Source organism: Muscardinus avellanarius (genome assembly GCF_963383645.1).
Source record: "Muscardinus avellanarius genome assembly, chromosome: 14".
NCBI lineage: Eukaryota > Metazoa > Chordata > Mammalia > Rodentia > Gliridae > Muscardinus > Muscardinus avellanarius.
The window spans coordinates 86595553-86620428 of NC_137800.1; the positions used below are offsets into that span (position 1 = coordinate 86595553).

Sequence of the window (24876 nt, forward strand, 5' to 3'; positions counted from 1 at the left end):
TTGATTCTGTGAGGCGGTGGTGGCGTCTCCAGGGGACGCGTAGCTCCGTCTTCCCGTTGACATCTATCCGCTGCCCTCTGCACATTGCTGTACGCTGAGCACTGGGGAATGGGAAGTCCAGGACGTGAAAGCGCCTGGCTGCAGACTCCTGCGCTTCTGGACTCTCAGGGGCTTTGTTTCTGTCTCTGCCCTGCAGCGCCAAGATGCCCGGATCATCGTGGGACTTTTCTATGAGACCGAAGCCCGGAAAGTCTTTTGTGAGGTGGAGTTGGGACCCCAGTTGAGAGGTGGGGAACTTGGGTGGGCTCCTGCCTTGGTTTTCTCCTGGGGTCTCCTCCCCACGTCTCTGCTCAAGTGGATATCAAGAAACCTGAGGTTATGATTAATACGACGTCTCTGTCAGCTTGAATTCTATCCCTTGTTTACACACACACACACTGTATTTTATTTTTCTCCCTCTTTACATTTCTCCTGTGATACCTTCCTTTCTGACTGGCCAGCTGTCAGCCGGGCGTGGTGGCGCACGCTTGTAATCCCAGCATTTGAGAGGCTTAGACGGGAGGGTCGCCTCGAGGCCAGCCTCAGCTACTTAGTGAGGCCCTTTACAACTCAGTGAGACCCTGTTTTAAAATAAAGAATAAAAAATAGGGCTGGGGGTGTAGCTTGGAGGTAGAATGCCCCTGGGCTCTATCCCCAGTACCAAAAAAAAAAAAAAAAAAGAAAGAAAGAAAAAAGAAAAAGAAAAAGAAAATAAAGGCCACTGAGCTCTAAAGAGCCTGGGCAAAACTTGGGAACAGAGATTCTTGAGCCTTTCTTATTACCTATTATGTAAGTGATAGGAATACAGTCTTCTATTAATTCTGCTTTGCTTCTCTGATCCCCAAGAGAGGCTGAATAGTGTCTAATGAAATAACCGCCCAAAACAAAGCAAAAAACCCTCCAAGCCATACCCCAGCCCTCCTCCTCCTCCTCCTCTGCACGCAGGTGTACAAGGAGCGTCTCTTTGGGAAGAAGTACGTCTGGTTCCTCATCGGGTGGTACGCCGACAACTGGTTCAAGACCTACGACCCGTCCATCAACTGCACTGTGGACGAGATGACCGAGGCCGTGGAGGGCCACATCACCACGGAGATCGTCATGCTGAACCCCGCCAACACCCGCAGCATCTCCAACATGGTGAGAGCGTGGGACCGAGAGGCTGGCACCCTGGGGGAGGGGGCCAGGGAGGCCGTGGGATTTGGACGTTTAGGAGGGGAAGGGGCCGGAGCCTACTCTGAGCTGTTTGTGTCAGGTCTCCTGTGGATTCTACCTCTGCTGTGACTTTCTTGGGTAGGAGAGAGAGAGAGAGTGAGCGAGAAAGAAAGAAATAATAGAGTGATGTGTTTCGGAGGCCCCTGATGAGTGGAAGGGCTGTTGCCATGGAAACAAGGAGCGGTTGGTGAGGAGTCAAAGGAGGGAGAGGCGTTAATGACGATCCAGGCGCTTGTCAGGGCGAAGCCGGCACACCTTTACAGGGCGCTGCGCCCGGGCAGAAATGCGTTTTATTTGCTTGGTGACTTGACGTTAGTACCTGAGAGCTGCTTAATGTCCACTCATGATGGATACGAAATTAGCCTGGATCCTGATGCCTTCTTTTTTTTTTTTTTTTTTTTTAAATGATTCTTTTTTGAGAATGTTAGATGTAAACGAGCCTTTGGAAATCACTTAGCCCCAGTTAGCCGGCTGGCGACAGACCGACCTAGAGCTAGAGAGAGGGTGTGCTCCTTGCTGCGGGAGGGCTGGGCAGCCTTGCAGGTGGGGCGGAGTGCGTGTAGGTGCGGGTGTGGGGAAGAGCTCCGCCATCGCTGAATACTGCGTCTGAGAGTGTAGGAGCCTGGTGAGCTTGATGGGTAACCTGTGTGTCTGGCCTGTGGTACCAAGTGAACCTTCAGGTCTGGGATGTTTGCTTTGGAGAGCAGGCAAGGGGTGGGCTGACGGTGGTGCAGCCCCCCCCCCCCCACTTACTTATTTCTTCTTTTCTTTTTTGTGTGGTATTGGGGATTGAAGCCAGAAGCAATCTACCTCAGAGCAACCCCCCACCTCAGCCCTAATGTATTCCTTTTATTTGGAAAAAAAAAAAGGTCTCACTGAGTTGCTGAGGGTTTTGTTAAGTTGCCAGGCTGGTCCCAAACCTGAGATCCTCCTGTCTCAGCCTTCCCTGTACTGGGATTACAGGCATGTTCCACCACATCTGGCTAAATTACTTATTTAAAGAAGTTTTAGTGATAACTGATACTATGTGGTGAACTTGCGGCTTCAGTAGGTGATTTTCGTGATCCTGGCGGCAATATTCTGATGTAGAATTATCATTTTAATCTTGTAGACCGTGGATTTGAGACTCAGAGGGGTTTACTGACACGTCCCAAGTCACACAGCTACTGAGCGGTCCTGCTAAAACGGACTCCTATTGGCTCTAATTTCAAACTGCTCTTCCTCGTCACCTCCGTGGGCCAGTGGGAAGTCTGGCTCAAGCCTTCTGTCCGCTCATGAGCACTGTTCAGCTGATGGCAGTCTCTGAGGAAGGGAGAAATAAGATTCGGGGAGTGGTTTCTGGAGTGGGTGCGATGAACCATCAGCTGATCAGAGTCCCTGATTTGGGACATTCTGAGGACATTCATTTTTAATTTATTATTGCTGTCTCTGTTTTGGGACATTCTAAAGGCATTCATGTTTAATGTATTATTATTGTTGTTATTCTTGGTGGTATTGGGAATTGAACCAAGGGGCATTCTACCTCTCAGGTATATCCCCTGCCGTTTTTATTTTTTATTTTAGAGTCTTGCTAAGTGGCTGAGGGCTTCACTAAGTGGCTGAGGCTGGTCTTGAACCTGTGATCCTTCTGTCTTAGACTTCCAAGTACTGGGATCACAGGCATGGGCTGTCATGCCAGGCTTAATGTATCTTTTTGTTTGTTTGATTGGTACTTGGAATTGAACTCAGGGCATTCTACCTCCGAATTATATCCCCAGCCATTTTTGATTTTGAAACAGGGTCTCACTAAGTTGCTCAGATTGGCCTTGAACCTTTGTTCTTCCTGTCTCAGCCTCCCAAGTACTGGGATTAAAGATGTGCCCACTACGCCAGGTTTAATATATCTCTTTTAGCCAGGCGTGGTGGCTCATGCTTGTAATCCTAGTACTTGGGAGGCTGAGTCAAGAGGATCTCAGGTTCTCAGTCAGCCTCAGCTACTTAGTGAGGACTTCACAACTTAGTGAGACCCTATTTCAAAATAAAGAGTTAGCTGGGTGTGGTGGCGCACGCTTGTAATCCCTGCTCTTGGGAGGCGGAGACAGGAGGATCGCGCAGGTTTGAAGCCAGCCTCGCTGGCATAAGAGACCCTCTTTCCAAATAAAAATATATATAAAAAAATAGGCCTGGAGTGTAGCCCAGAGGTATAAGGGTTCCCAGGAACCCCAGTATGACCAATAAATAAATAAATAAATAAATAAATAAATATTTAAAAATAAGACTGGGGGTATAGCTCGGAGATAGAATACCTCTGGGTTCAATCTCCAATACCACACACACACACACACACACACACACACACACACAAATAAATAGAAAATAGTGCTGGGAGCCAGCTATTGATTGATCATACCTGTAATTTTAGGCCTTGGATGACAGGAGGATCATAGGTTCGTTGCCAGCCTCAGCAAACTTATCCAGGCTCTCTGCAATCTAATGAGATCCTGTTTCAAAATAAAAAAAAAAAACTAAAATAAAATAGGGTTGGGGGTGTAGCTTGGAGGTAGAATGCCCCTGAGTATAATTCCCAGTACCACATATACACATACAAATATATATGTATATAGACTAATATATGTTTGTGTATATTTATATATATATATATATATATATATATATATATATATATATGTTCAAAGAATATATATGTATTCTTTGAAAAATACAATGAAAGATGTCCGGAAGGCTACTTCCCCGTGGAGTGCCTCACGGGGGTGGAGGGTGGAGGGACACCCTCAAGAACCGGGGAAGTAGCCCAGCCGGTTACTGAAGCCGGAAGGGCTGGTGATGCCCCGAGCTCGGGGCCTGCCCCGCGTGGCTCCTATCTGGTAGCAGGGGCGAGGGGAGCCCACTAGGAAGCCAAGGACTGCTTGAGAGAGAGAGAGAGAGAGAGAGAGAGAGAGAGAGAGCCACTCGGGGTTGGGAGCAGGATGCTGGAGGGGCTCTTCGTGGCTCTTGGTCCCTATAGAAAGATGGCGCCTGCCTTCTAGACCTTAGGTTTCCAGTGTTACCAGCCTAAAGTGCCAACTGAGGAAGGCGAGATTTTCCATTAAGAGATGGACGTCGCCCTGATGATTAGACTAGGGAAGAGATTAGAGGTGACCTGAACAGCGCCCAGTGGGTCAGAAGCAGGGGATCGAGGGGGACAGAGCCGTGGAGTCAGCGCAGGAGCAGAACTGCCTTCGCTCCGTGGAATGACCTCCAGCTTAACGATGAGCAGCTCCCGCCGCTAGCTCCCCTCGGAGCTGCCTGGGAAGGCAGTGAGTACGCAGGCCACCGAGCTCTTGTCCCTGGGAATCCGCACTCAGCAGATGTGGGCTAAGAGTTTATATTTCTTGCAAGTTGTCAGGGGTGCTGATGTTATTGTTTTGGGGAGAGGCCCTGAGAATGATTAGGGTGGCGATATTTCAACTAGAGGTTGCAGTGTCAGGGAGCACCTTATTGGGGGGACTTTTTTTAAAAATTGGTGCATTAAAGCTGGGTGAAACCGTCTGCCCCAGAGGCTGAGACTGGAGGATCGCAGATTCGCGGAAAGCCTCAGCGACTTGGTGAGGCCCTCTGCGACTCAGTGAGGCTTTGCTTTCAAATGAAGAATAAAAAGCTGGGCGTGGTGGCGCATCACGCGTGTAATCCCAGTACTTGGGAGGCTCAGACAGGAAGGGTCGCAGGTTCGCGGCCAGCCTCAGCTACCTAGTGAGGCCCTCTGAAACTTAGACCCTGTTTCCAAATAAAGAAAAAAAAAAATGAAAAGGGCTGGGGATGTAGCCCAGAGGTGGAATGCCCTTGCGTTCAATCCCCAACACCACACACACCACAGAATTGACGCATTAAAAGCGTACATGACGGCCGGGCGCGGTGGGCACGCTTGTCATCCCCGCGCTTGGGGGGCGGAGACAGGAGGATCGCACAGGTTTGAAGCCGGCCGCGCTGGCTTAAGAGACCCTGTTTCCACATAAAGAATATAAAATAGGCCTGGGATGTAGCCCGGAGGTAGAAGGGCTTCCAGGAACCCCAGTACCACCAAAAAAGAAAAAAAAAAAAAGCGTGCGTGATAGCGAGTGTCATATGATACATTCATAGGAATGTGCATAGCAGTATTTGGGTTATTTTCTTCCCTGTATCATCTCTCCTTTCTCATTCTTCCTCCCTCCTCCTATCCTTTTTTTTTTTTTTTAACTGCTCTACTGTTCTTTCTCCTAATTTTCTTTTTTTCCTCAGTACTGGAGTTGGAACCCAGGGCATTCTACTTCTGAGCAACATCCCCAGCCCTGTTTTTTATTCTTTATTTTGAAACAGGGCCTCACCGAGTTGCAGTAGCTGAGGCTGCCTGCGATCCTGAGATCCTCCTGTCTCAGCCTCCCAAGTACTGGGATTATTACATTTGTGTTCCGCGGCACCTGGCCTGTCTCCTAATTCTCACGTGGTCATTTTGGTTGACGCCACTCCGGGTGAAGGTTTGGGGAGGGAGGGATAGTGTCTCCGGGTGTCTGATGGGGAGAGGACAGAGACGCTCCTAAGTGTAAAGCTCAGCCCTGACAACAAAGCTCTACCGTCTAAGATGCAGCAGTGTGGACACTGAGAAACTCTGGTGTAGAGAGTTTCTGTACATGAAGATGGAGAGCGGCGCGGCTGTGGTTTGCAGGGAGAGGTGGCAGGTGGCATCCCCGGGATGAGATTGTGAATGCATCCTGATTACGGTGCAGAGCCCATCAGACATGGGTACAGAGCAAACTAAAACGCTGCCTCAGGACCCGCGCACCTGTTACATCACTGACGAGTATCTGTTTCCATACACAGAGGCAGCCAGACAGGGCTATTAAAAAAATGAGAGCCGGGTGCGGGTACTTGGGAGGCCGAGACAGGAAGGTCCTAGTTTTTTTTCCCCCACAAGTGTGTGTGTGTGTGTGTGTGTGTGTGTGTGTGTGTGTGTGTGTGTGATACTGGGGATGGAACCCAGGGGCATTCTACTTCTGAGCTACACCTCCAGCCCTATTTTATTTTATTTTATTTTATTTAAAAATTTTTTTCGTGGTACTGAGAATTTAACCCAGGGGCATTCTACCTCTGAGCTACACTCCCAGCTCTATTTTTTTTTATTCTTTATCTGGAAACAGGATCTCACTACATCGCAAAGGGCCTCACTAAGCAGCTGAGGCTGGCTGCGAACCTAAGATCCTCCTATCTCAGCCTCCCAAGTGCTGTCCCAACACCCAGATGGGATTGCAAGTTCAAAGCCAGCCTCAGCAACCTAGCTAGGCTCTCCTCAATTTAGCGAGGCTCTGTTTCCAGATTAAGAAAAAATAATAAAAATGGCTGAGGGCATAGCTCAGAGGTAGAATGTCCCTGGGTTCAGCCTCTAGCCGCACAAATAACAAAGGAAAGTCATAAATTTGCATTTTGTTAATGCACTAAATCTGTGGAATGTGGAGTTTTTGTCGTGCAGCTTTCCTTAGCAGCACAATAGAATTTCTTGTTGAAAATTTGCAGCCAGATCTTTGCTGATTGGAGGGGGAAGATTTCATTTTTCTTTCTTTTTGTGATGAGCGCGGTGCTCGCTGGGCGGGTGTGTGCATGGCACTGGCTGGGGTTGGGAGGGAGGACAGCTGAGGACCTGGCCGGGGCAGGGCTGCGCCCAGCAGATTAATCCCTTCCTATCCGGGTGATTTTCTGATGCAATCTATGCTCTCAGCTGAGGATTAGATAGACCTGGAAGTCTCAGAAAGTCTCAGCTTAGCTGCTGTCTGTGAGCAAATGCCCTTAGAGTCAGGCATTCCAGTGTGTACAAGCGAGTCAGTAAAAGTAAACTTTGGTACTCTGGAGGCTGAGACAGGAGGGTCCCAAGTTGGAGGCCAGCCTGGGCAACTTAGCGAGACCCAGTCTCAAGGCACAGTTTTAAAAAGGGCTCGGGGGTGTGGCTCAGTAGGGGAGTACTTGCCTGGCCTGGGGTTCCATCCTCAATAATAAATAAATAAATTAACGACTCTGACGCCAGACCGCCTGGGTTTGGATCGCAGCCCTGCCCTCGCTAGCAGTATCACTTTCCCCACATTTTCTAGCTTCTGTGTTTCAGTTTCTTGTCTCTGAAATAGGGGCAATAGCCAGGCGTGGTAACACAGCCCGTCATCCCCGACTCAGGAGGCCGAGGCAGGAGGATCGCAAGTTCAAGGCCAGCCGAGGCAACATAGTGAGGCTCTCAAAATAAAAAGGGCTGGAGATGTAGCTCAGTAGTACCATCTCAATATTGCCAAAAAAAAAAAAAAAAAACACCAAAAACCAAAAACCAAAAGGGGGGGGGTATTCGGGAGGGATAATTATAGTGTCTCCTCATTGGATGGTCCAAGGGTTAAATTACTGACATATGTACCTTCGAAAAATGCCTGGTAGCTGGGCATAGTAGTAGATGCCTATAGTCCCAATATGTGGGAAGTAGAGACAGGAGGATCACAGGTTCCAGACCAGCCCCAGCAACTTAGTGAGACCTCATTTCAAAATTTTAAAAAAGGCCTGGGATGGGGGATAGTTCAGAGGTAGAGTACCCTGGGTGCAATCCCTAGTACCAAACAAAGACAGTGCCTGGCACACAGTAGGGACAATGTAAATGGCACACAGTAGGGAATGTAAATGTTTGTCATCACCCTCCTATGAGATTAGTGAAATATCTCAATAAAAGAATTAAGATTTGGTGATTAGGAAAGTCTAATGTTGCTGGGCATGGTGACACACTTGTAAATCCCAGTACTTGGGAGGCTGAGCCAGGAGGATCACAGGTTCGAGGCCAGCCTCAGCAGCTTAGTGAGCCTCTCAGCACTCACTCATTAGTGAGTGCCCTCAGCAACCCAGTGAGATCCTGTTTCAAAATAAAAAATAAAAGCCGGGTGTGATGGCGCACACTTGTAATCCCGGTACTTAGGAGGCTAAGACAAGGAGGATCGCAGTTTGCAGCCAGCCTCAGCTACTTAGTGAGGCTTTTGACAACTTAGTGAGACCCTGTTTCAAAAAATAAATAAGTAAAAATAGGGCCAGAGGTGTTGCTCAGAGGTAGAATGCTCCTGGGCTCAATTCCCAGTACAAAAAAAAAAAAAAAAAAATTAAGCCGGGCGTGGTGGCGCATGCTTGTAATCCCAGCGTTCTGGAGGCTGAGACCGGAGGATCTCTGTTCTACCTCCTGGCTATACTCCCAGACCTATTTTATATTTTATTTGTAAACAGGGTCTCGCTAAGTTGCTGAGAGCCTCACTAAGTAGCTGAGGCTGGCTTCGAACCTGTGCAACCCTCTTGTCTCAGCCTCCCAAGCGCGGGGATTACAAGCGTGCGCCACCACGACCGGCCATTGTCTCTCCATTCTGTGCTGGGCACAGTGTTAAGGGCCAGCGAGTAAGAGAAAATGGAACCATCCTGTCCTCAGGGATGGTAAAGCCGGGAGCGGTGTGTGTCTTCGAAGCCCGGACTGTTTCTAGAAAGTTGAATAGAAAAAAAAGTGGTCATGGTATGGGGAACAAAGATATTTATGTATTCTTCATTCATCCATTGATTCTTTCATGAGAGAGGTTGAGAGAGAGAAAGAGAGAGAGAGAGAGAGAGAGAGAGAGAGAGAGAGATAGATATTATTTTATTGTTACTGGGGATGGAACCCAGGAACATTCTACCTCTGAGCTCCACTCCCAGCCCTATTTTATTTTATTTTACAGTGCTAGGGATGGAACCCAGGGGAATTCTACCTCTGAGCTACACCCTTAGTTCTATTTTTTTATTTTCTTTCTTTCTTTTTTTTTTTTTTTTTTTTGGTGGTACTGGGGTTCCTGGAAGCCCTTCTACCTCCGGGCTACACTCCCAGAACTATTTTATATTTTTTATTTGGAAACAGGGTCTCTTAAGCCAGTGAGGCTGGTTCTGAACCAGCACGATCCTCCTGTCTCCGCCTCCCAAGCGCGGGGATTACAAGTGTGCGCCACCACGCCCGGCCCTATTATTTATTTTAAAACAGGGTCTCATTAAGTTATGGAGAGTCTAAGTAGCTGAGGCTGGCCGTGAACCCGTGATCCTCCTGTCTCAGCCTCCCAAATGCTGGGATTACAGGCGTGTGCTACCACACCTGGCTCCCTTTTTATTTATTTATTTTTTGTGGAACTAGGGATGGAACCCATGGGCTTTCTACCTCCAGGCTACACTCCCAGACTTATTTTATATTTAATGAAAACAGGGTCTCACTAAGTTGCTGAGAGCCTCACCAAGTAGCTGAGGCTGGCTTCGAACCTCCTGTCTCAGCCTCCCAAGCTCAGGGATTACAAGTGTGCGCCACCACGGCCGGCTCCCAGCCTTTCTATAAACATTCTGAGACAGGGTCTCATTAAGTTGCCCAGGCTGGCCTTGAACTTGCTGTCCCCCCCGTCTCAGCCTCCTGAGTAGCAGGGATAACAGGGCCTGTGCCACCGCACCCCGCAAGAAACTACCATTCTTTTTCGCTTTCTTGGAAAAAGAAGGTTGAGTGTTGAGAGGGGCGTGAGCAGGACTGAAAAATGGACTTCGAAAGTGTGAAGGGCATTTCCGCTGTCCCCAGCCTTCTGGAAACTCTCTAAAAGGCAGTGAACTGAAGTCACACCAGGATGTCAAGAAGTTAACACCCTGAAGAAAATCTTCCCGGTTGGCGGGCGGGCGAGAGGCTGTGGTGTCGCCTTCCCCGGGGCCCTTCGGAGCTGGAGGAGCTGTTAGATCCCGGGTCACTCTGCCGAGAGTCGAGGGGCGGCAGCGTCGCAGCGCTTGTGCTGGAGCGTGTCTCTCAGCCGTGCGCCTACTTTCTGTCCGTGGCCATTCATCCCCCGGAGGTTGAGTCATCGGACTCCTCTCTTTGTGGTTCCGAGCTAGCAGCTGTGCACACCAAGATCACCGGGCCCAGCCAATCCCGCTGTGGTCTGCCGTCAATCCCAGACACGGGGCTGGTTAAAGACTTGATTTTATTTTATGTATTTTTTTTGTGTGTGTGTGGTACTGGGGATGGAGCCCAGGGGCATTCTACCTGTGAGCCACACCCCCAGCCCTATTTTTATTCTTTATTTTGAACAAGGTCTCGCTGAGTTGCAAAGGGCTTCACTAAAAAGCTTCCGCGAACCGCAATGAACCGCGATCCTCCTGTCTCAGCCTCCCCAATGCTGGGATCACAGGCGTGCGCCGCCACGCCGGGCTGGGGTTAAAGACTTTGACGTACACCTGCTTTATCTGACAGCAGGGACACTAAGCGTCCGCCCGAGGGCAGTGTGAGAGCCACACCAGGGAGGCGGCCCCTTCCCCGATGCCCACGCACATCTCCGTCTTTTTCTCTTCTTTCCTCCCCCAGACATCCCAGGAATTTGTGGAGAAACTGACCAAGCGACTCAAAAGACATCCCGAGGAGACGGGGGGCTTCCAGGAGGCGCCGCTGGCCTACGACGCCATCTGGGCCTTGGCCTTGGCGCTGAACAAGACGTCCGGAGGCGGCGGCCGTTCGGGGGTGCGCCTGGAAGACTTCAACTACAACAACCAGACCATCACCGACCAGATCTACCGCGCCATGAACTCCTCGTCCTTCGAGGGCGTCTCTGTGAGTTACGGCCGCTTCCTTCCCTGCCCGCCTGCCCACCCGTGGCACAGACGCCTTCTGGAAACACACATTCCCTCATCTTTTCAGTTATTTCTCTGCGAAAACCAGTCTCAGAGTAGGGGAGGTAGAGATCCCTAAACTAGAAAGTCCCACCGAAAAGCCGGGCATGGCGGCGCCTGCTTGTAATCCCAGAATCACCCAGGAGGCTGAGACGGGAGGATCGCGGTGCGTGGACAGCCTCAGCTACTTAGTGAGGCCCTCTGCAACTCAGTGAGACCTTGTTTCAAAATAAAGAAGAAAAAATAGGGCTGGGGGTATAGCTCGGAGGTAGAATGCCCCTGGGTTCTATCCCAGGTACCGCAAAAAAAAAAAAAAAAAAAAAGAAAAGAAAAGCAAATCCCACCTAAGACTAGGAGGAAGAAAGCGGTGCATTCCAGCTCTTTCCACCCCTCCTCTCATTTCTTTACAACCCAGTACAGGTATTTGTGAGTCACATGAGCACTGGAGGGTTTTGAGAGAGGAAGCCACCCCAAAGTTCATCTCCTTACTCCTTTCAAAGTGAGGAAGCGGCGGGGCCGTTGGAGTGGGTGACGCAGCGGGAAGCCAGGTCTCCTGGCGTTCTGTCTGGGTATCTTTTCCACTCAAATCCCCCAGGGCATGCTTCTTCTCCAAAGCACACCGTTTCTAAAATCTAGGGTATGGGCATCTGGGGTATGTCCTATATGCAGACAAGTACCATAAATAGCATTCATTCAGAAGCTCCGTGACATCAAACAGGCGCGAGAGCGGCCGATGCTCTCTTTCCTCCTGCTTTCATCCCCCCAGGGCCATGTGGTGTTTGATGCCAGCGGCTCCCGGATGGCCTGGACGCTAATCGAGCAGCTGCAGGGTGAGCCAGGGCCCGGGCGGCGGGGATCGGGTGAGGGGCGGCTGGGGCTGGGCCGGACACCCGCAGGTTGCCTGGCGCCTCCCTCCTGCCCTTCTCTTCCGTGTTCATCAAGCTTTTAAATAATGCTCTTCAGGAGCGTGGTGGCGCACGCTTGTAATCCCAGTACTTGGGAGGCTGAGATAGGAGGGTAGCGCAGGTTCGAAGCCAGCCTCAGCTACTTAGTGAGGCTTTCAGCAACTTAGTGAGACCTTGTTTCCAAATAAAATATTTTTTTATTTTAGGTCTGGGAGTGTAGCCCAGTGTACCACCAAAAAAAAAAAAAAAAAAAAAAAAAAGTTCTTCTAAAGCTGTAGAGCCAGGTGTGGTGGCACATGCCTGTTCCCAATACTTGGGAGGCTGAGATAGGAGGATCCCAGGTTCGAGGATAGCCTCTGCAACTTAGCAAGGCCCTTAGCAACTTAGTGAGACCCCTTTGAAAACAAAACAAAACTGAAAGTGCTGAGGGAGTAGCTCAGGGGTAAAGCATTAGCTTTGCATGCTTGGGGGCCCGGCTTAATCCCTAGGGCTACCAGAAGAAAGAAAAAAGAGACTTCTTTTCTGAAGCCAGATTGAAGGGTTAATGAGCTGTCAGCTGGACAGGGCCAGGAAGCCCAGTGTGTGGCGCACGCTCGTAATCCCAGTTCCTGGGAGGCTGAGACAGGAGGGTTCCAGGTTCGAAGCCAGCCTCAGCTACTTAGTGAGGCTCACATCAAGTTGGTGAGACTCTGTTTCCACATTAAAAATAAACTAGGGTTGGGGATGTAGCTCAGAGGTAGAACTCCTTGGGGTTCGATCCTTAGCACCACAGACAAACAAAACGCAATCCAAGGGAAGAGGAATCTAGGAAATCTACATTTTTTCTTCTTGAGGAATTCAGTGCATTTTCTTGCTATGTAAGCTATCACTCTTAACTCTTTGCGGTTTCTATAGTTAGGCTTTTCTAGGTTGTATTATTATTCTCCTTATTTAGTTCTGGGGATCGAACCCAGGGACATTCTTCCTTCGAGCTATGTCCCTAGTCCACTAATTAATTAATTAATTAATTATTTATTGGTACTGGGGATGGAACCCAGGGGCATTCTACCTCCAAGCTACACCCCCAGCTCTATTTTTTATTCTTTATTTTGAAACAGGATCTCACTGGGTTGCAAAGGGCCTCACTAAGTAGCTGAGGTTGTTTGCACAAACTGCGATCCTCCGGTCTCAGCCTCCCAAATGCTGGGATGACAAGCGTGCGCCACCACGCCCGACTCTCTTTTCATTTATTTATTTTGAAACAGAGTCTCGCTAAGTGTCTGAGGCTGGCCTTGAACCTGCGATCTTCCTGGCTTAATCTCCCAGGTACTAGGATTACAGGTGTGCCCCACTGTACCCAGTTCCTAGATCGCATTTTCTTATAACTGAACACAATTATGTATTTGCAAAACTTCTGTGAGTCGGTTTTGAGGTTCCAGCCGCTCACGGTCTTTTCTAGCATGGCCAGGAGACCTATTTCTTGGCTTCCTGTGAACAGTTTCATTCTTTCCCCCTCTCTGCCTCCCACACCCTCTCAGCGCTTCTTTGTACCAGGACAAGACGGAAGGGACTTTAGCCATCGTGAAAAGGGTGCGAATTGGCTTTTGAAGGAGAAGTTTGGGTAACTGGCACTGCTTTTAGAACAGAAATCTTAGGAGTGGCTGAATTGCACATAGGAATGAGAATCCAAGCCAACGGGAGAGAGCTTTCTAAAATTAAAATGAAAGCCACTCTGGAAAACAGATCCTGTGATTCTGTCGGTCACAAGAAGCAGCAGAAGTATGTTCCAAGCTTCAAAGCCAGAATCAGAGCGAGAGACATCTTGGGAGGAGGACTGTGACGCCGCGGACTGGGTGGCAGACGTCCTGAGACGCCTTTGTCACGGGCCAGGTTCATGAAGCCAGACTCAGGGCGCACGCCTGCAGTCCCAGTGCTCGGGAGGCCGAGACAGGAAAGATGATGGGTTCAGGGCCAGCCTCTGCAACTTAGCAAGACTCTGTTTCAAAATAAAAAGTAAAAAGGGCTGAGGGTGTGGCTCAGAGGTAGAATGCTCCTGGGTTTAACTAAAAAAGAAAGGAGTATTTTTTTTTTGTTTGTTTGTTTGGTTCTGAGGATGGAACCCAGGGGCATTCTACCTTGGAGCTATACCCTAGCCCTAGTTTTTATTCTTTATTTTGAAACAGGGTCTCACTGAGTTGCAAAGGGCCTCACTAAGTAGCTGAGGCTGGCCGCGAACCGCGATCCTCCTGTCTCAGCCTCCCGATGCTGGGATGACGAGCGTGCGCCACCGCGCCCGGCAGGAGTGGTTTTTAAGCCAGCGGATCTAGCATTTAAGCATCTTAGTTGCTCAGCTGCAGATAACAGACGCAGTCGTGGGAAGCGGCGCTGGGGAGCTGAAATGCCCGGCTGCCTCTCACCTTCCTGGGGTCCTCTGATTGTTGTCCGCTCAGGTGGCAGCTATAAGAAGATCGGCTACTATGACAGCAGTAAGGATATCCTTTCCTGGTCCAAAACAGATAAGTGGATTGGTAGGTGCTCCCATTTGTATTTTCAGTCCCTCTGAAGAATCGGGGAAATGGCGTTTGAGTGAGGATGGAGTGGTGGGTGCCGTCAGATTAAGATGGGCAGAGCGATGGGCCAGGGCAGGGGGTGAGAGAGAGTGAGTGCAACTTCCAGGAGGGGAGGGAGACTGGGGTATTTGCAGAGGGAGAGGCGGTGGGTTGTACTATTTTTAATAGCACGCTGCTGGGGGAGCGGGATTAGAGACGGGGGCGGGCAGGGGGCGGGAAATGGGAGCTCCACTTGGTTTCCAGATGTCCTGGTGGCTTGATATATCAAGCCCCGCACTGTCTCTGTCGCTTAAACTATAGGATGCGAAACCTCCCATCATGGTCGCCTGCTGCAGTGTGCAATTTGCTTTTCTTTTTTTGTGGTACTGGAGTCTGAACCCAGGCCTATTCTAGCGCTGAACTACACTCTTAACCCTATTTGATTTTTCATTTGGAAACAGAGTCTTACTAAGTTGCTGACACTGGCCTCAAACCCGTGATCCTCCTGTCTCTTCTTTCCACGTAGTAGGATTCCAGGCATGTGCCTACACTCAGCTACAGTGTGCTTTTCTTTTTTTTTTTTTAATGGGTCTGGGGATGCAAGGGCATTTGACCTCTGAGCTACACCCCCTGCCCTGTTTTTTATTCTTTATTTTGAAACAGGGTCTCACTAAGTCACAGAGGGCCTCACTAAGTAGCTGAGGCTGTCTGCCAACTGAGATCCTCCAGTCTCAGCCTCCCGAATGCTGGGATTACAAGTGTGCGCCATCACGTCCGGCTTATTCTTTATTTTGAAACAGGATCTCACTGAGTTGCGCAGGCCCTCACTAAGCAGCTGAGGCTGTCCGCGAACCGAGGTCCTCTGGTCTCAGCCTCCCGAATGCTGGGATTACAAGCGTGCGCCACCATGCCCGGTTTACAGTGTGCTTTTTAAAGAAGAAAAGCAAGCCGGGCGTGGTGGCACATGCTTGTAATCCCAGCATATGGGAGGCTGAAACAGGAAAATGATGGTTCACAGGCAGCCCCAGCTACTTAGTAAGGTCCTTTGCAACTCAGTGAGACCCTGTTTCAAAATAAAGAATAAAAAATAGGGCTGGGAGTGTAGCGCAGAGGTAGAATGCCCCTCGGTTCCATCCCCAGTACTGCAAAAAATAAAAAATAAAAAAGAGAAAAAGCAGGCAGTTATTCTAGGTGTACTTGGTGGGCTAAACGATACAAAAAAATTGGAAAAATCTTGGAGGTGGGCAAAAGGAAAGACCTATTGCCAAAAGGAAGGGCCAGCACCTGAAATTGGGCACTGCGGTACACACCTGTAATCCTAGTACTTGGGAGGCTGCGATGGGAGGATGGCAGGTTTGAGGCCAGCCTTAACTTAGTGAGACCCCATTTCAAAATAAATAGTAATAAGGATGGGGTTGTGGCTCAGCGGCAGAGCGCCCCAGGTTCAATTTCCAGCACCATGGGGAAAAAAAAAACCAGGTTCTGCACCTGGAGGGCGAGGGGCTGACAGCCACTGAAGACTGCTGCCTCTGCCCTGCCCAGGAAACCTATTTGTTCCCAGCACTGCTGGAGTGGAGCTTCTTTTTATATTTCTAATTTTTTCATAATTTGAATTTAGGACAGTCTTTTATACTGCTATAAACGCTTCGTGACCTAAATTAGCTTTGGAAAAAAAATATCTAAGCAACTTGCAATTAGTTTTTTTGGTGAACTCTGACAAGTTTGAACTTCCCCTTAATAAAAACCGGAAAACTTTTGGGAACATCATCCCGAAAGCCAGGGTTAAAATCTCGGGTTAGTTCCCTTTTTCGCTTTATTTTGCATCGAGTTCGGAGGCCACGCTAGAGACTCTTGAGGCCCCACTGGCTTCTGTAAATCGTCTTTGCAGCTTGCAGTCTGCTGATTGGAGGCTGTAGGGTTACTTCTCAGGTGTCCTCTTCTTTCTTCTCCAAGTTTTCTCTGCTGCAAGAAAGACAGAAAAACAGAAAGAGCCGGGCGTGGTGGCGCACGCCTGTGATCCCAGTACTTGGGAGGCTGAGGCAGGAGAATCACGGTTTGCGGACAGCCTCAGCTACTTAGTGAGCCCTTTGCCACTCACTGAGACCTGTTTCAAGATAAAGAATAACAAATAGAAATGGGGGTATAGCTCAGAGGTAGGATGCTCCTGGGTTCCTTTCCTAGTACCGCAAACAAAAACAAGAAACAAAAAGCCAGAAGGAGCTGGGCGCAGCAGCACACTCCTGTAATCCCGGCACTCGGGAGGCTGAGACACGAGAATCACGGTTCGCGGACAGTCTCAGCTACTTAGTGAGGCCCTCCGCAACTTAGTGAGACCCTGTTTCAAAATAAAGAATAAAAAATAGCTCAGGGGGTCTGCTCAGAGGTAGAATGCCCCTGGGTTCCATCTCCAGACTCCTCCCCACAAAACAAACAAAAAACCCCCCAAAAAACAAGAGCAGAAAGAACAAGCCATAACCAGACGAGACTCTGCGCCTTTGGTGAAAGGCCTCAGTACCACTCCGTCTTCTCGTCTCATTCCCGAGGCCCCTCGTGCCCTGCCACGGCCCCGTCAGTGTAGCATCCTCAGCCGCAGACAGGCCGCCCATCGGCAGCCTCGGGCTCCGCCCTTTCCCCACCTCACCTCCACTCTGTCTGCCTTCCTCTCTCTTTTCTCCTCCTCCTCGTCCCCTGTACCCTGCAGGGGGGTCCCCCCCAGCTGACCAGACCCTGGTCATCAAGACATTCCGCTTCCTGTCACAGAAACTCTTCATCTCGGTCTCGGTTCTCTCCAGCCTGGGCATTGTCCTTGCTGTTGTCTGTCTGTCCTTTAACATCTACAACTCCCACGTGCGGTAAGTTTCTCTTCCGATGCCGTCCCTGTCCTGTCTGCCTCTTTAAGGCAACGCGCATGCTCCTTGGAGTGAGAATAAGCCCTAGTAGCTCCTACTGCAGGTGTCATGGAGGGTTCCATTCTGACTCACTAAGAACATCTGGGGGAAGCTAGATAGGACCCTCAGCCCTGCTCCAAAGCGGCCAGCTGAAAAAACAAAATGGAAAATCAGAACTAACCTGATAGCCTCTGGGACCAGAGTTGGGCTGTAAAGAAAGAAAGTGCAGGCTGAGCCGGGTGTGGTGGCACGCACCCCTTATCCCAGTACTTGGGAGGCTGAGATGGGAGGATCACAGACCCAGCCTCAGCAAGTTAGCAAGAGCCTCAGTAACTTAACAACATCCTGTTCCAAAGTAAAAAATAAATAGAACTGTGTGGGGGGGTGTGGCTCAGAGGTAGAATGCCCCTGGGTTCAATCCCCAGTACCACAAAAATGAGAAAAAAAGTTGAGAAGCTGAGTAGGAGGACTGAATTTTCAAGTCCATCCTCAATAGCTTAGTGAGATCCTATTTTTAAATAAATAAATAAATAAATAAATAAATAAAGGCTGGGCGTGGTGGCCCATGCTTGTAATCCCCGCGCTTGGGAGGCGGAGACAGGAGGATCGTGCAGGTTTGAAGCCAGCTGTGCTGGCTTAAGAGACCCTGTTTCTAAATAATATATATAATAGGTGTCTGGGAGTATAGCCCGGAGGTAGAAGGGTTTCCAGGAACCCCAGTACCACCACCAAAATAAACAAACAGACAAATAAATAAATATGAGAGGCCGGGCTGTGGCTCAGCGGTAGAATACCCCGGGATTCAATCCCCGTTTCCCCCATATTCCTCCCAAAATGTATACCAGCTGGACAAGGTAGCGCACGCCTGTAATGCCAGTACCTGGGTGACTGGGACAAGAGGATTAAAGGTTTGAGATTAGCCTCAGGAATTTAGTGAGACCCTGTTTCAGAATACAAAAATTAAAAGGGCTAGAGGTGCATCTTGGAGGTAGAATGCTCCTGTAGTTGATCTCTATTATTCCCCCTTCAAAAAGAAAGTATACTCCAGGGAGCTGTGCGCTGGGGGAGCCTCTGCGGCTCCGTTTCCAGCCCTGTGGCCGAGCCGTCCCTCCAGGCTCTATTGCCCGTCTTCCTTTGGCCGTGTGGGCCTGGAGTTAGGGCTTGCACTGCTGTGTGGCTGAGTACCCCTGGAGAAGAGGGGGTAATCGTGTGCTCTCTCCCTCTCCCACCCTCTCCGCCTCTGCCCTAGTTACATCCAGAACTCGCAGCCCAACCTGAACAATCTGACGGCCGTGGGCTGCTCGCTGGCGTTGGCGGCTGTCTTTCCCCTGGGGCTGGATGGGTACCACATCGGGCGCAGCCAGTTCCCTTTCGTCTGCCAGGTGAGGACGTGGTGGGTGCCAGCCTCCCAGGAGCACTTGCCATGATTTTCGATTCCTGGCCTTTCGTCCCGCTGTCAGCCTCTTGGCCCTGTTCCTTGCCAGCATTGCCCCTCTGGTCTCTGCCTGGCTCTGTCCATTCTCTCTAGACCTCCAGCCTTTCCCGTTCTGTAGTTCACTGTAGTTCCAAGGTTGCTATGGTGTACTTCGCAGGGAAGAGGGAGGGGGCCTGCAGAAAAAACAATGGTGGCTTGTGTGCACTGTGGGGCTGAGAACAGAGCCCTGGGCTTCCCGTGGGAGCCTTAGTTGGGACTTGGAAGGATTAAGGCTGGATCTAAGCTGCCGGCTGAGAGATCTGGGAGGAGGACTTGGGCTCTGAGACTTGGCAGTTCTGGGGTTGTGGGAAAAGGCTGGCCTCGACAGTGTGGGAAGTGCCTGCTCTTCCCCAACCTCTGGACACCCTCTCTTCCTCTGCCTGCACTCCTGCCCCATCATGTATTATGCACACGGCATTTGCATGCACTTTGTGTACATGCAGGGCGTCAGGACTTACCAGTTCCCAGTGGGATGTGAGTGTCACTGCAGCACCAGAGGAGAGGCACCATGGCTGGGATTCTGCAGAAAGTGCTGCTTGACGTCGTTAGCACAGGGAAATGCAAATCAAACGGTCCAGGGATTCCATCTAACTCCAGTTAGAATGCTCATGTTAGGAATACAAATAAGGGCCTGCATGGTTGTGCAGTCCTGTAATCCCAGTACTAGGGAGGTTGAGAATGAGGATCACAGGTTCCACGTCACCCTCAGCAACTTGGGCCCTTAGCAATTTAGTGAGACCTTGTTTTGAAAAAAAAAAATACAGAAAGAATACAAACAATAATAAAATCTGGCAGGGAAATTGGAACTCTTATCCCTCTATTGGTAGGACTGCATGGAAATTAGCATGGAAGTTCACGGAACCACCATATGACCCAGCTATATGGTTGTCTGTATCTTCCCCAAAGAATCAAAGCCAGAATACTATCGTGATGCCTGCATCTCCACGGTGACAACAGCACAACCTAACCCGCTTGTCTATCAGTGGGCGAAGGGATAAAGAAAGATGTGGCACACACACAAATGGAATTCCACTCGCCACAAAGGAGAACAAAATTATTTGCAGAAAAATGGTGGGGAGATCTAGAAACTCATGCTAAGTAAGATCAGCCAGTCATAGACAGTGAAGGTTTTTTCCCCCCTCTTATATGTGGAAGCTAGAGAGAAAATAGAAAACAAAGGGGACGCGCCGGGCGTGGTGGCGCACGCTTGTAATCCCCGCGCTTGGGAGGCGGAGACAGGAGGATCGCGCAGGTTCGAAGCCAGCCGCGCGCGCTGGCTTAGGAGACCCTGTTTCCAAAAATGAAAATGTAAAAATAGGTCTGGGAGTGTAGCCCGGAGGTAGAAGGGCTTCCAGGAACCCCAGGGGACTTAAGCTAAACGAGGAGGGAGAGGCCCTGTCGGGAAGGGTCCATGCCACACCCGCAGGTCAGCCTGCTGGGACCGTAGGCATTAGGCAGTCACCAAGAGGTTTTGGTGAGTCACCCTCAGTGCGTAGAAGTGGAAGATGGCTGCAGGGAGGCTGAGGCTGGCTGAAGGTTCCAAGGCTGTCCCCTGCTCTGCCCCGCCCCCCCCCACACCTTGTCCCCTGCTTTATCCCTTGCTCCCAGCCCCACCTACTGCCCTGAGCATCCTCCCGCATTCCCCAGGCCACAGTCCCAGCCACCGCCTGCTTGTCTGCCCTGTCTTCCCTTCTAGGCCCGTCTCTGGCTCCTGGGCCTGGGCTTTAGTCTGGGCTACGGCTCCATGTTCACCAAGATCTGGTGGGTCCACACGGTCTTCACAAAGAAGGAGGAGAGGAAGGAGTGGAGGAAGGTGAGCAGCCTCCCCTCCCCAGCCCTCGCCTTGGCTCCTGGGCATGCCGAGTCCCCTCCTGACCCGCCCGCTCTGGATATTTGGCCAGACGCTGGAGCCCTGGAAGCTGTACGCCACGGTGGGCCTGCTGGTGGGCATGGACATCCTCGCTCTGGCCATCTGGCAGATCGTGGACCCCTTACACCGGACCATCGAGGTACCGCTGGAGAGGAGGTGCCGGGGTCGGGAGGCTGAGCCAAGACCACCGGCTGTCAGAGTTCCTGGGCTGCGTGTGGTCTTGAGGGGCAGAGCCACGTGTCCAGAGAGTGCTCTCTGGCCTTAGGGATTTGGTGGCTCCTCTCCTCTAGAGGGAGCACCGTCGAGGCCTCTGGATTCATCCAAATAAAGCGAGCGCTGTGTGTCTGGGAAGAATGTGTCGGATTTCCAGGCATCTGGGAAAGAGGGGCGCAAACGCTCCCACTGTGTTCAGGGAAACGTCCCAGGTGCAGAGCAGGATTGGGATTAGTATTGAGGGTCTCAGAAAAGAGGCAGCAAGCCAGGGGTGGTGGTGCATGCCTGTAATCCCAGTACTTGGGAGGCTGAGATGGGAGGATTGCTGGTTTGAAGTCAGCCTCGGCAACTTAGGCCCCGTTTCCAAAAGAAATAAAATCAGGAGACAGGCGTGGTGATGCGGAGGCGGAGACGGAAGGATCGCAGGTTCAAGGCTAGCCTCGGGAACTTAGTGAGACCTATTTCAAAAATAAGCAATAAAATCAGGAGACAGGCGTGGCGGTGCACCCTTGTAATCCCAGAACTTGGGAGGCTGAGGCAGGAGGATCGCAGGTTCAGAGACAGTTTCCGCAAGTGGTGAGACTCTCATCAACCTAGCAAGACCCTGTTTTCAAATAAGAAATAAAATCGGGCTGGGGGGGGTAGCTCTGGGTCCATCCCCAGTACCAAATAAGTGAATGAATGAATGAATGAATGAGTGAATGAACAAATTGAGTTGGGGGTATAACTTGGAGGTGGACTGCCTCTGAGTTCCATCCAACCAACCAACGAAACCAAAACAAAATAAAAGGAGGACATGAGGCAAGGTGAGGGTCTGGCTTGAGCAGAGCTGCAGGTGTGGGGGGCGGCAGCCATCTTCCTGTGCTCCCCTTTCTCCCGTAGACTTTTGCCAAGGAGGAACCGAAGGAGGACATCGACGTCTCTATCCTGCCGCAGCTGGAGCACTGCAGCTCCAAGAAGATGAACACGTGGCTCGGTGTGTGTGTGTGTGTGTGGGGTGGGGGGCCGGCGAGGACAGGGAGGGGGTCTGTGGGAGAGGACACAGGCGCGTGTCAGCCCGCCTGTCATTGCCTTCACCTGTTCTGAGAGCAGGGGAGAGTTGTCTTGTGCTGTGAGGAGCGAAGGGGCCGGAGTAGGGATGAAGAGGCGCTTGTGTTCGGCCCCCAGGATCGGCCCCATCCGTGTCTGGTCGGCTCCCTAGAGCAAGGCCACAGTTGCCAGGGCATGGGTGTCGGCTCCCTCGGCCTTGCCAGTATTCCTCTGCTCTAACCACAAACGGCGAACGTAGCCTCAGCCTGGAAAGCCGTCTTCCCCCCAGAGGGGAAGGGCTGAGGCATTGTGTGACCTCGTCTGGCCCATTCCCAGCTGCTCCACGGGCTCTTGCCTGACCGACGGCTTGCTGAGGACCGCCATCTTCCCACGCGGAATGTGGCTCCTCGCTCCAGGGGGCGGTGGTGGTCCAGGCCGGATGTGTGGACCCCGGGCGTGGGGGTCGCAGGGACGGCGCGCTGGGTCAGCTGGGTCAGGGGCTGCATTGGGGAGGGGGCTCTCTTTCCGTTGTGGATCTGTAAGGCAGAGCAGCAGTTGGTGCTGGGTGAAGACAAAGGACAAGGACCGAGTGAGGAGCCGGAGGCCTCTGTCGCCCAGTGAGTCTTTCCTGCCATCCTAGGCATTTTCTACGGTTACAAGGGGCTGCTGCTGCTGCTGGGAATCTTCCTTGCCTATGAGACCAAGAGCGTGTCCACCGAGAAGATCAACGACCACAGGGCTGTGGGCATGGCCATCTACAACGTGGCGGTGAGCGCCCTGCACCCTGGGAGGCTGCCCGCCACGGCGACCCCCATGTGGCCGACTAGGGCCAACCTGGCCCTAGAGCTGGGATCCGCTGCATGGCGATATTTATTTATAGTTTATTTATTTTGTGGCACGAGGGATTGAGGCCAGAAGCATACTACTTCTGCGCTATACCCCTGCGCGATGCTCCCGTCTCCGCCTCCCAAGCGCGGGGATCACAAGCGTGCCCACCGCGCCCGCCTTCATATTTGTTTTTGAAAGTGGATCTCGCCTGGTTGATGAAAGTCTCACTTGCTGAGGCCGTCCTCGAACCTGTGATCCTTTTGTCTCAAGCCTCCCAATGCCACCAGGTCCCATTTTGGGGATTCTTTAAAATGTTTGTTACCATCAGATTTGTTTCTTTATATTTGGTGGTAATGGGTTTGGAGTCAAGGGCACTCTACCACTGAGCTACATCCTCAGCCCTTATTATTTATTTTATTTTTATTTTTATTTTATTTTTTGCAGTGCTAGGGATTGGCACTTTTTTTGGTACTAGGGATGAAACCCAAGGGCATTCTACCTCCAAGCTACACCCCCAACCCCATTTTTTTTTTTTTTTTTTGGTGGTACTGGGGTTCCTGGAAGCCCTTTTACCTCCGGGCTACACTCCCACACCTATTTTTACATTTTTTTAAAAATTTGGAAACAGGGTTTCCTAAACCAGTGCACATGGGTGGCTTCGAACCTGCGCGATCCTCCTGTCTCAGCCTCCCAAGCGTGGGGACCCAATCCCATTTTTTATTCTTTATTTTGAAACGGGGTCTCACTGAGTTGCACAGGGCCTCACTAAGTAGTAGCTGAGGCTGTCCATGAACCGTGATCCTCCTGTCTCAGCCTCCCGAATGCTGGGATTACAAGCCTGCACCACCACGCCCAGCTTAGTGTTGGGGATTGAACCCAGGGGCTATACCAAGCTATACCCCTTGTCCGATTTTTTGTTCTTTCTTTTGAAACAGGGTCTCACTAAGTAGCTGAGACTGGCCAGGAACCCATGATCCTCCTGTCTCATCCTCCCGAATGCTGGGATTACAAGCGTGAGCCCCACGCCTGGCTCATGGGATGGATCTGTGTGCCCACTTCCCACCAGGTATCCCCGGGGACTGACCAAGTGTACCAGAGGTCCTTGGAGTTCCTGCCTCGAGGGAGGGGCTGGCCAGAGCTGAGAATGGATTGGGGACAGTTTATCTGGGATTTTCCCCCATCTCCAGTTGAGGATGATCTGGAATTTGCAGAGGTCACCAGGACCCTGACCTCACAGACTCCCTCGAAGCCCCTCGCGCCCATCCTGGCCGCAGCTCTGAGTCTCCCCAAATGCGCTGTGCCCCCAGGTCCTGTGCCTCATCACGGCCCCGGTCACCATGATCCTGTCCAGCCAGCAGGACGCGGCCTTCGCCTTCGCCTCTCTCGCCATCGTCTTCTCCTCCTACATCACCCTGGTCGTGCTCTTTGTGCCCAAGGTGACTCTGGGGCTCTCCTGCCCTGCCCGGCCGTGCCGTCCTCCCGGTCCCCTGCCCTCCTCCCTGTCCCCTGCCGTCCTCCCGGTCCCCTGCCGTCCTCCCTGTCCCCTGCCCTCCTCCCGGTCCCCTGCCCTCCTCCCAGTCCCCTGCCCTCCTCCCTGCCCTCTGCCGTCCTCCCGGTCCCCTGCCGTCCTCCCTGTCCCCTGCCCTCCTCCCGGTCCCCTGCCGTCCTCCCGGTCCCCTGCCATCCTCCCGGTCCCCTGCCGTCCTCCCGGTCCCCTGCCCTCCTCCCTGTCCCCTGCCGTCCTCCATTTCCCCTGCCGTCCTCCCTGTCCCCTGCCGTCCTCCCGGTCCCCTGCCGTCCTCCCTGTCCCCTGCCCTCCTCCCTGTCCCCTGCCGTCCTCCCGGTCCCCTGCCGTCCTCCCCATCCCCTGCCGTCCTCCCGGTCCCCTGCCCTCCGCTGCGCCCTCCCCTCGCTCCTCCCTTGTCTTGGCCCAGCTGGTCCTTCCTGTTCTCTCTCCCTCCTCCGCCATCCCATGCCCAAACATCTTCCCCAGATGCGCAGGCTGATCACCCGGGGGGAGTGGCAGTCCGAGGCCCAGGACACCATGAAGACGGGCTCGTCCACCAACAACAACGAGGAGGAGAAGTCCCGGCTGCTGGAGAAGGAGAACCGGGAACTGGAAAAGATCATTGCGGAGGCGAGTGGGGGTGCAGGGTGGCCGGGGTGGGGGTCCGTCCAGGAGAGGAGGCCTGCGACTTAGTCCAGGGGACCGAGAGCCCAT

General features: G+C 51.6%; 1 protein-coding gene across 4 annotated transcripts in view; it reads left to right on the forward strand.

The window, feature by feature from the left end:
* The window catches only part of GABBR1 (gamma-aminobutyric acid type B receptor subunit 1), a gene marked incomplete at both ends in the record, with an annotated part of 37049 nt that overhangs the window by 11287 nt on the left and 886 nt on the right, over window positions 1-24876 (forward strand). For all 4 annotated transcript variants that reach the window (XM_080709945.1, XM_080709946.1, XM_080709948.1 and 1 more), the window contains 13 exons: window positions 197-262; window positions 985-1176; window positions 10619-10861; window positions 11687-11750; window positions 14255-14332; window positions 17055-17205; window positions 18491-18623; window positions 20412-20528; window positions 20617-20724; window positions 21681-21774; window positions 22468-22595; window positions 23963-24091; window positions 24649-24792. In XM_080709945.1, coding sequence (XP_080566071.1) covers window positions 197-262; window positions 985-1176; window positions 10619-10861; window positions 11687-11750; window positions 14255-14332; window positions 17055-17205; window positions 18491-18623; window positions 20412-20528; window positions 20617-20724; window positions 21681-21774; window positions 22468-22595; window positions 23963-24091; window positions 24649-24792 — 1647 coding nt within the window. The remainder of the gene's footprint in view (window positions 1-196; window positions 263-984; window positions 1177-10618; window positions 10862-11686; window positions 11751-14254; window positions 14333-17054; window positions 17206-18490; window positions 18624-20411; window positions 20529-20616; window positions 20725-21680; window positions 21775-22467; window positions 22596-23962; window positions 24092-24648; window positions 24793-24876) is intronic.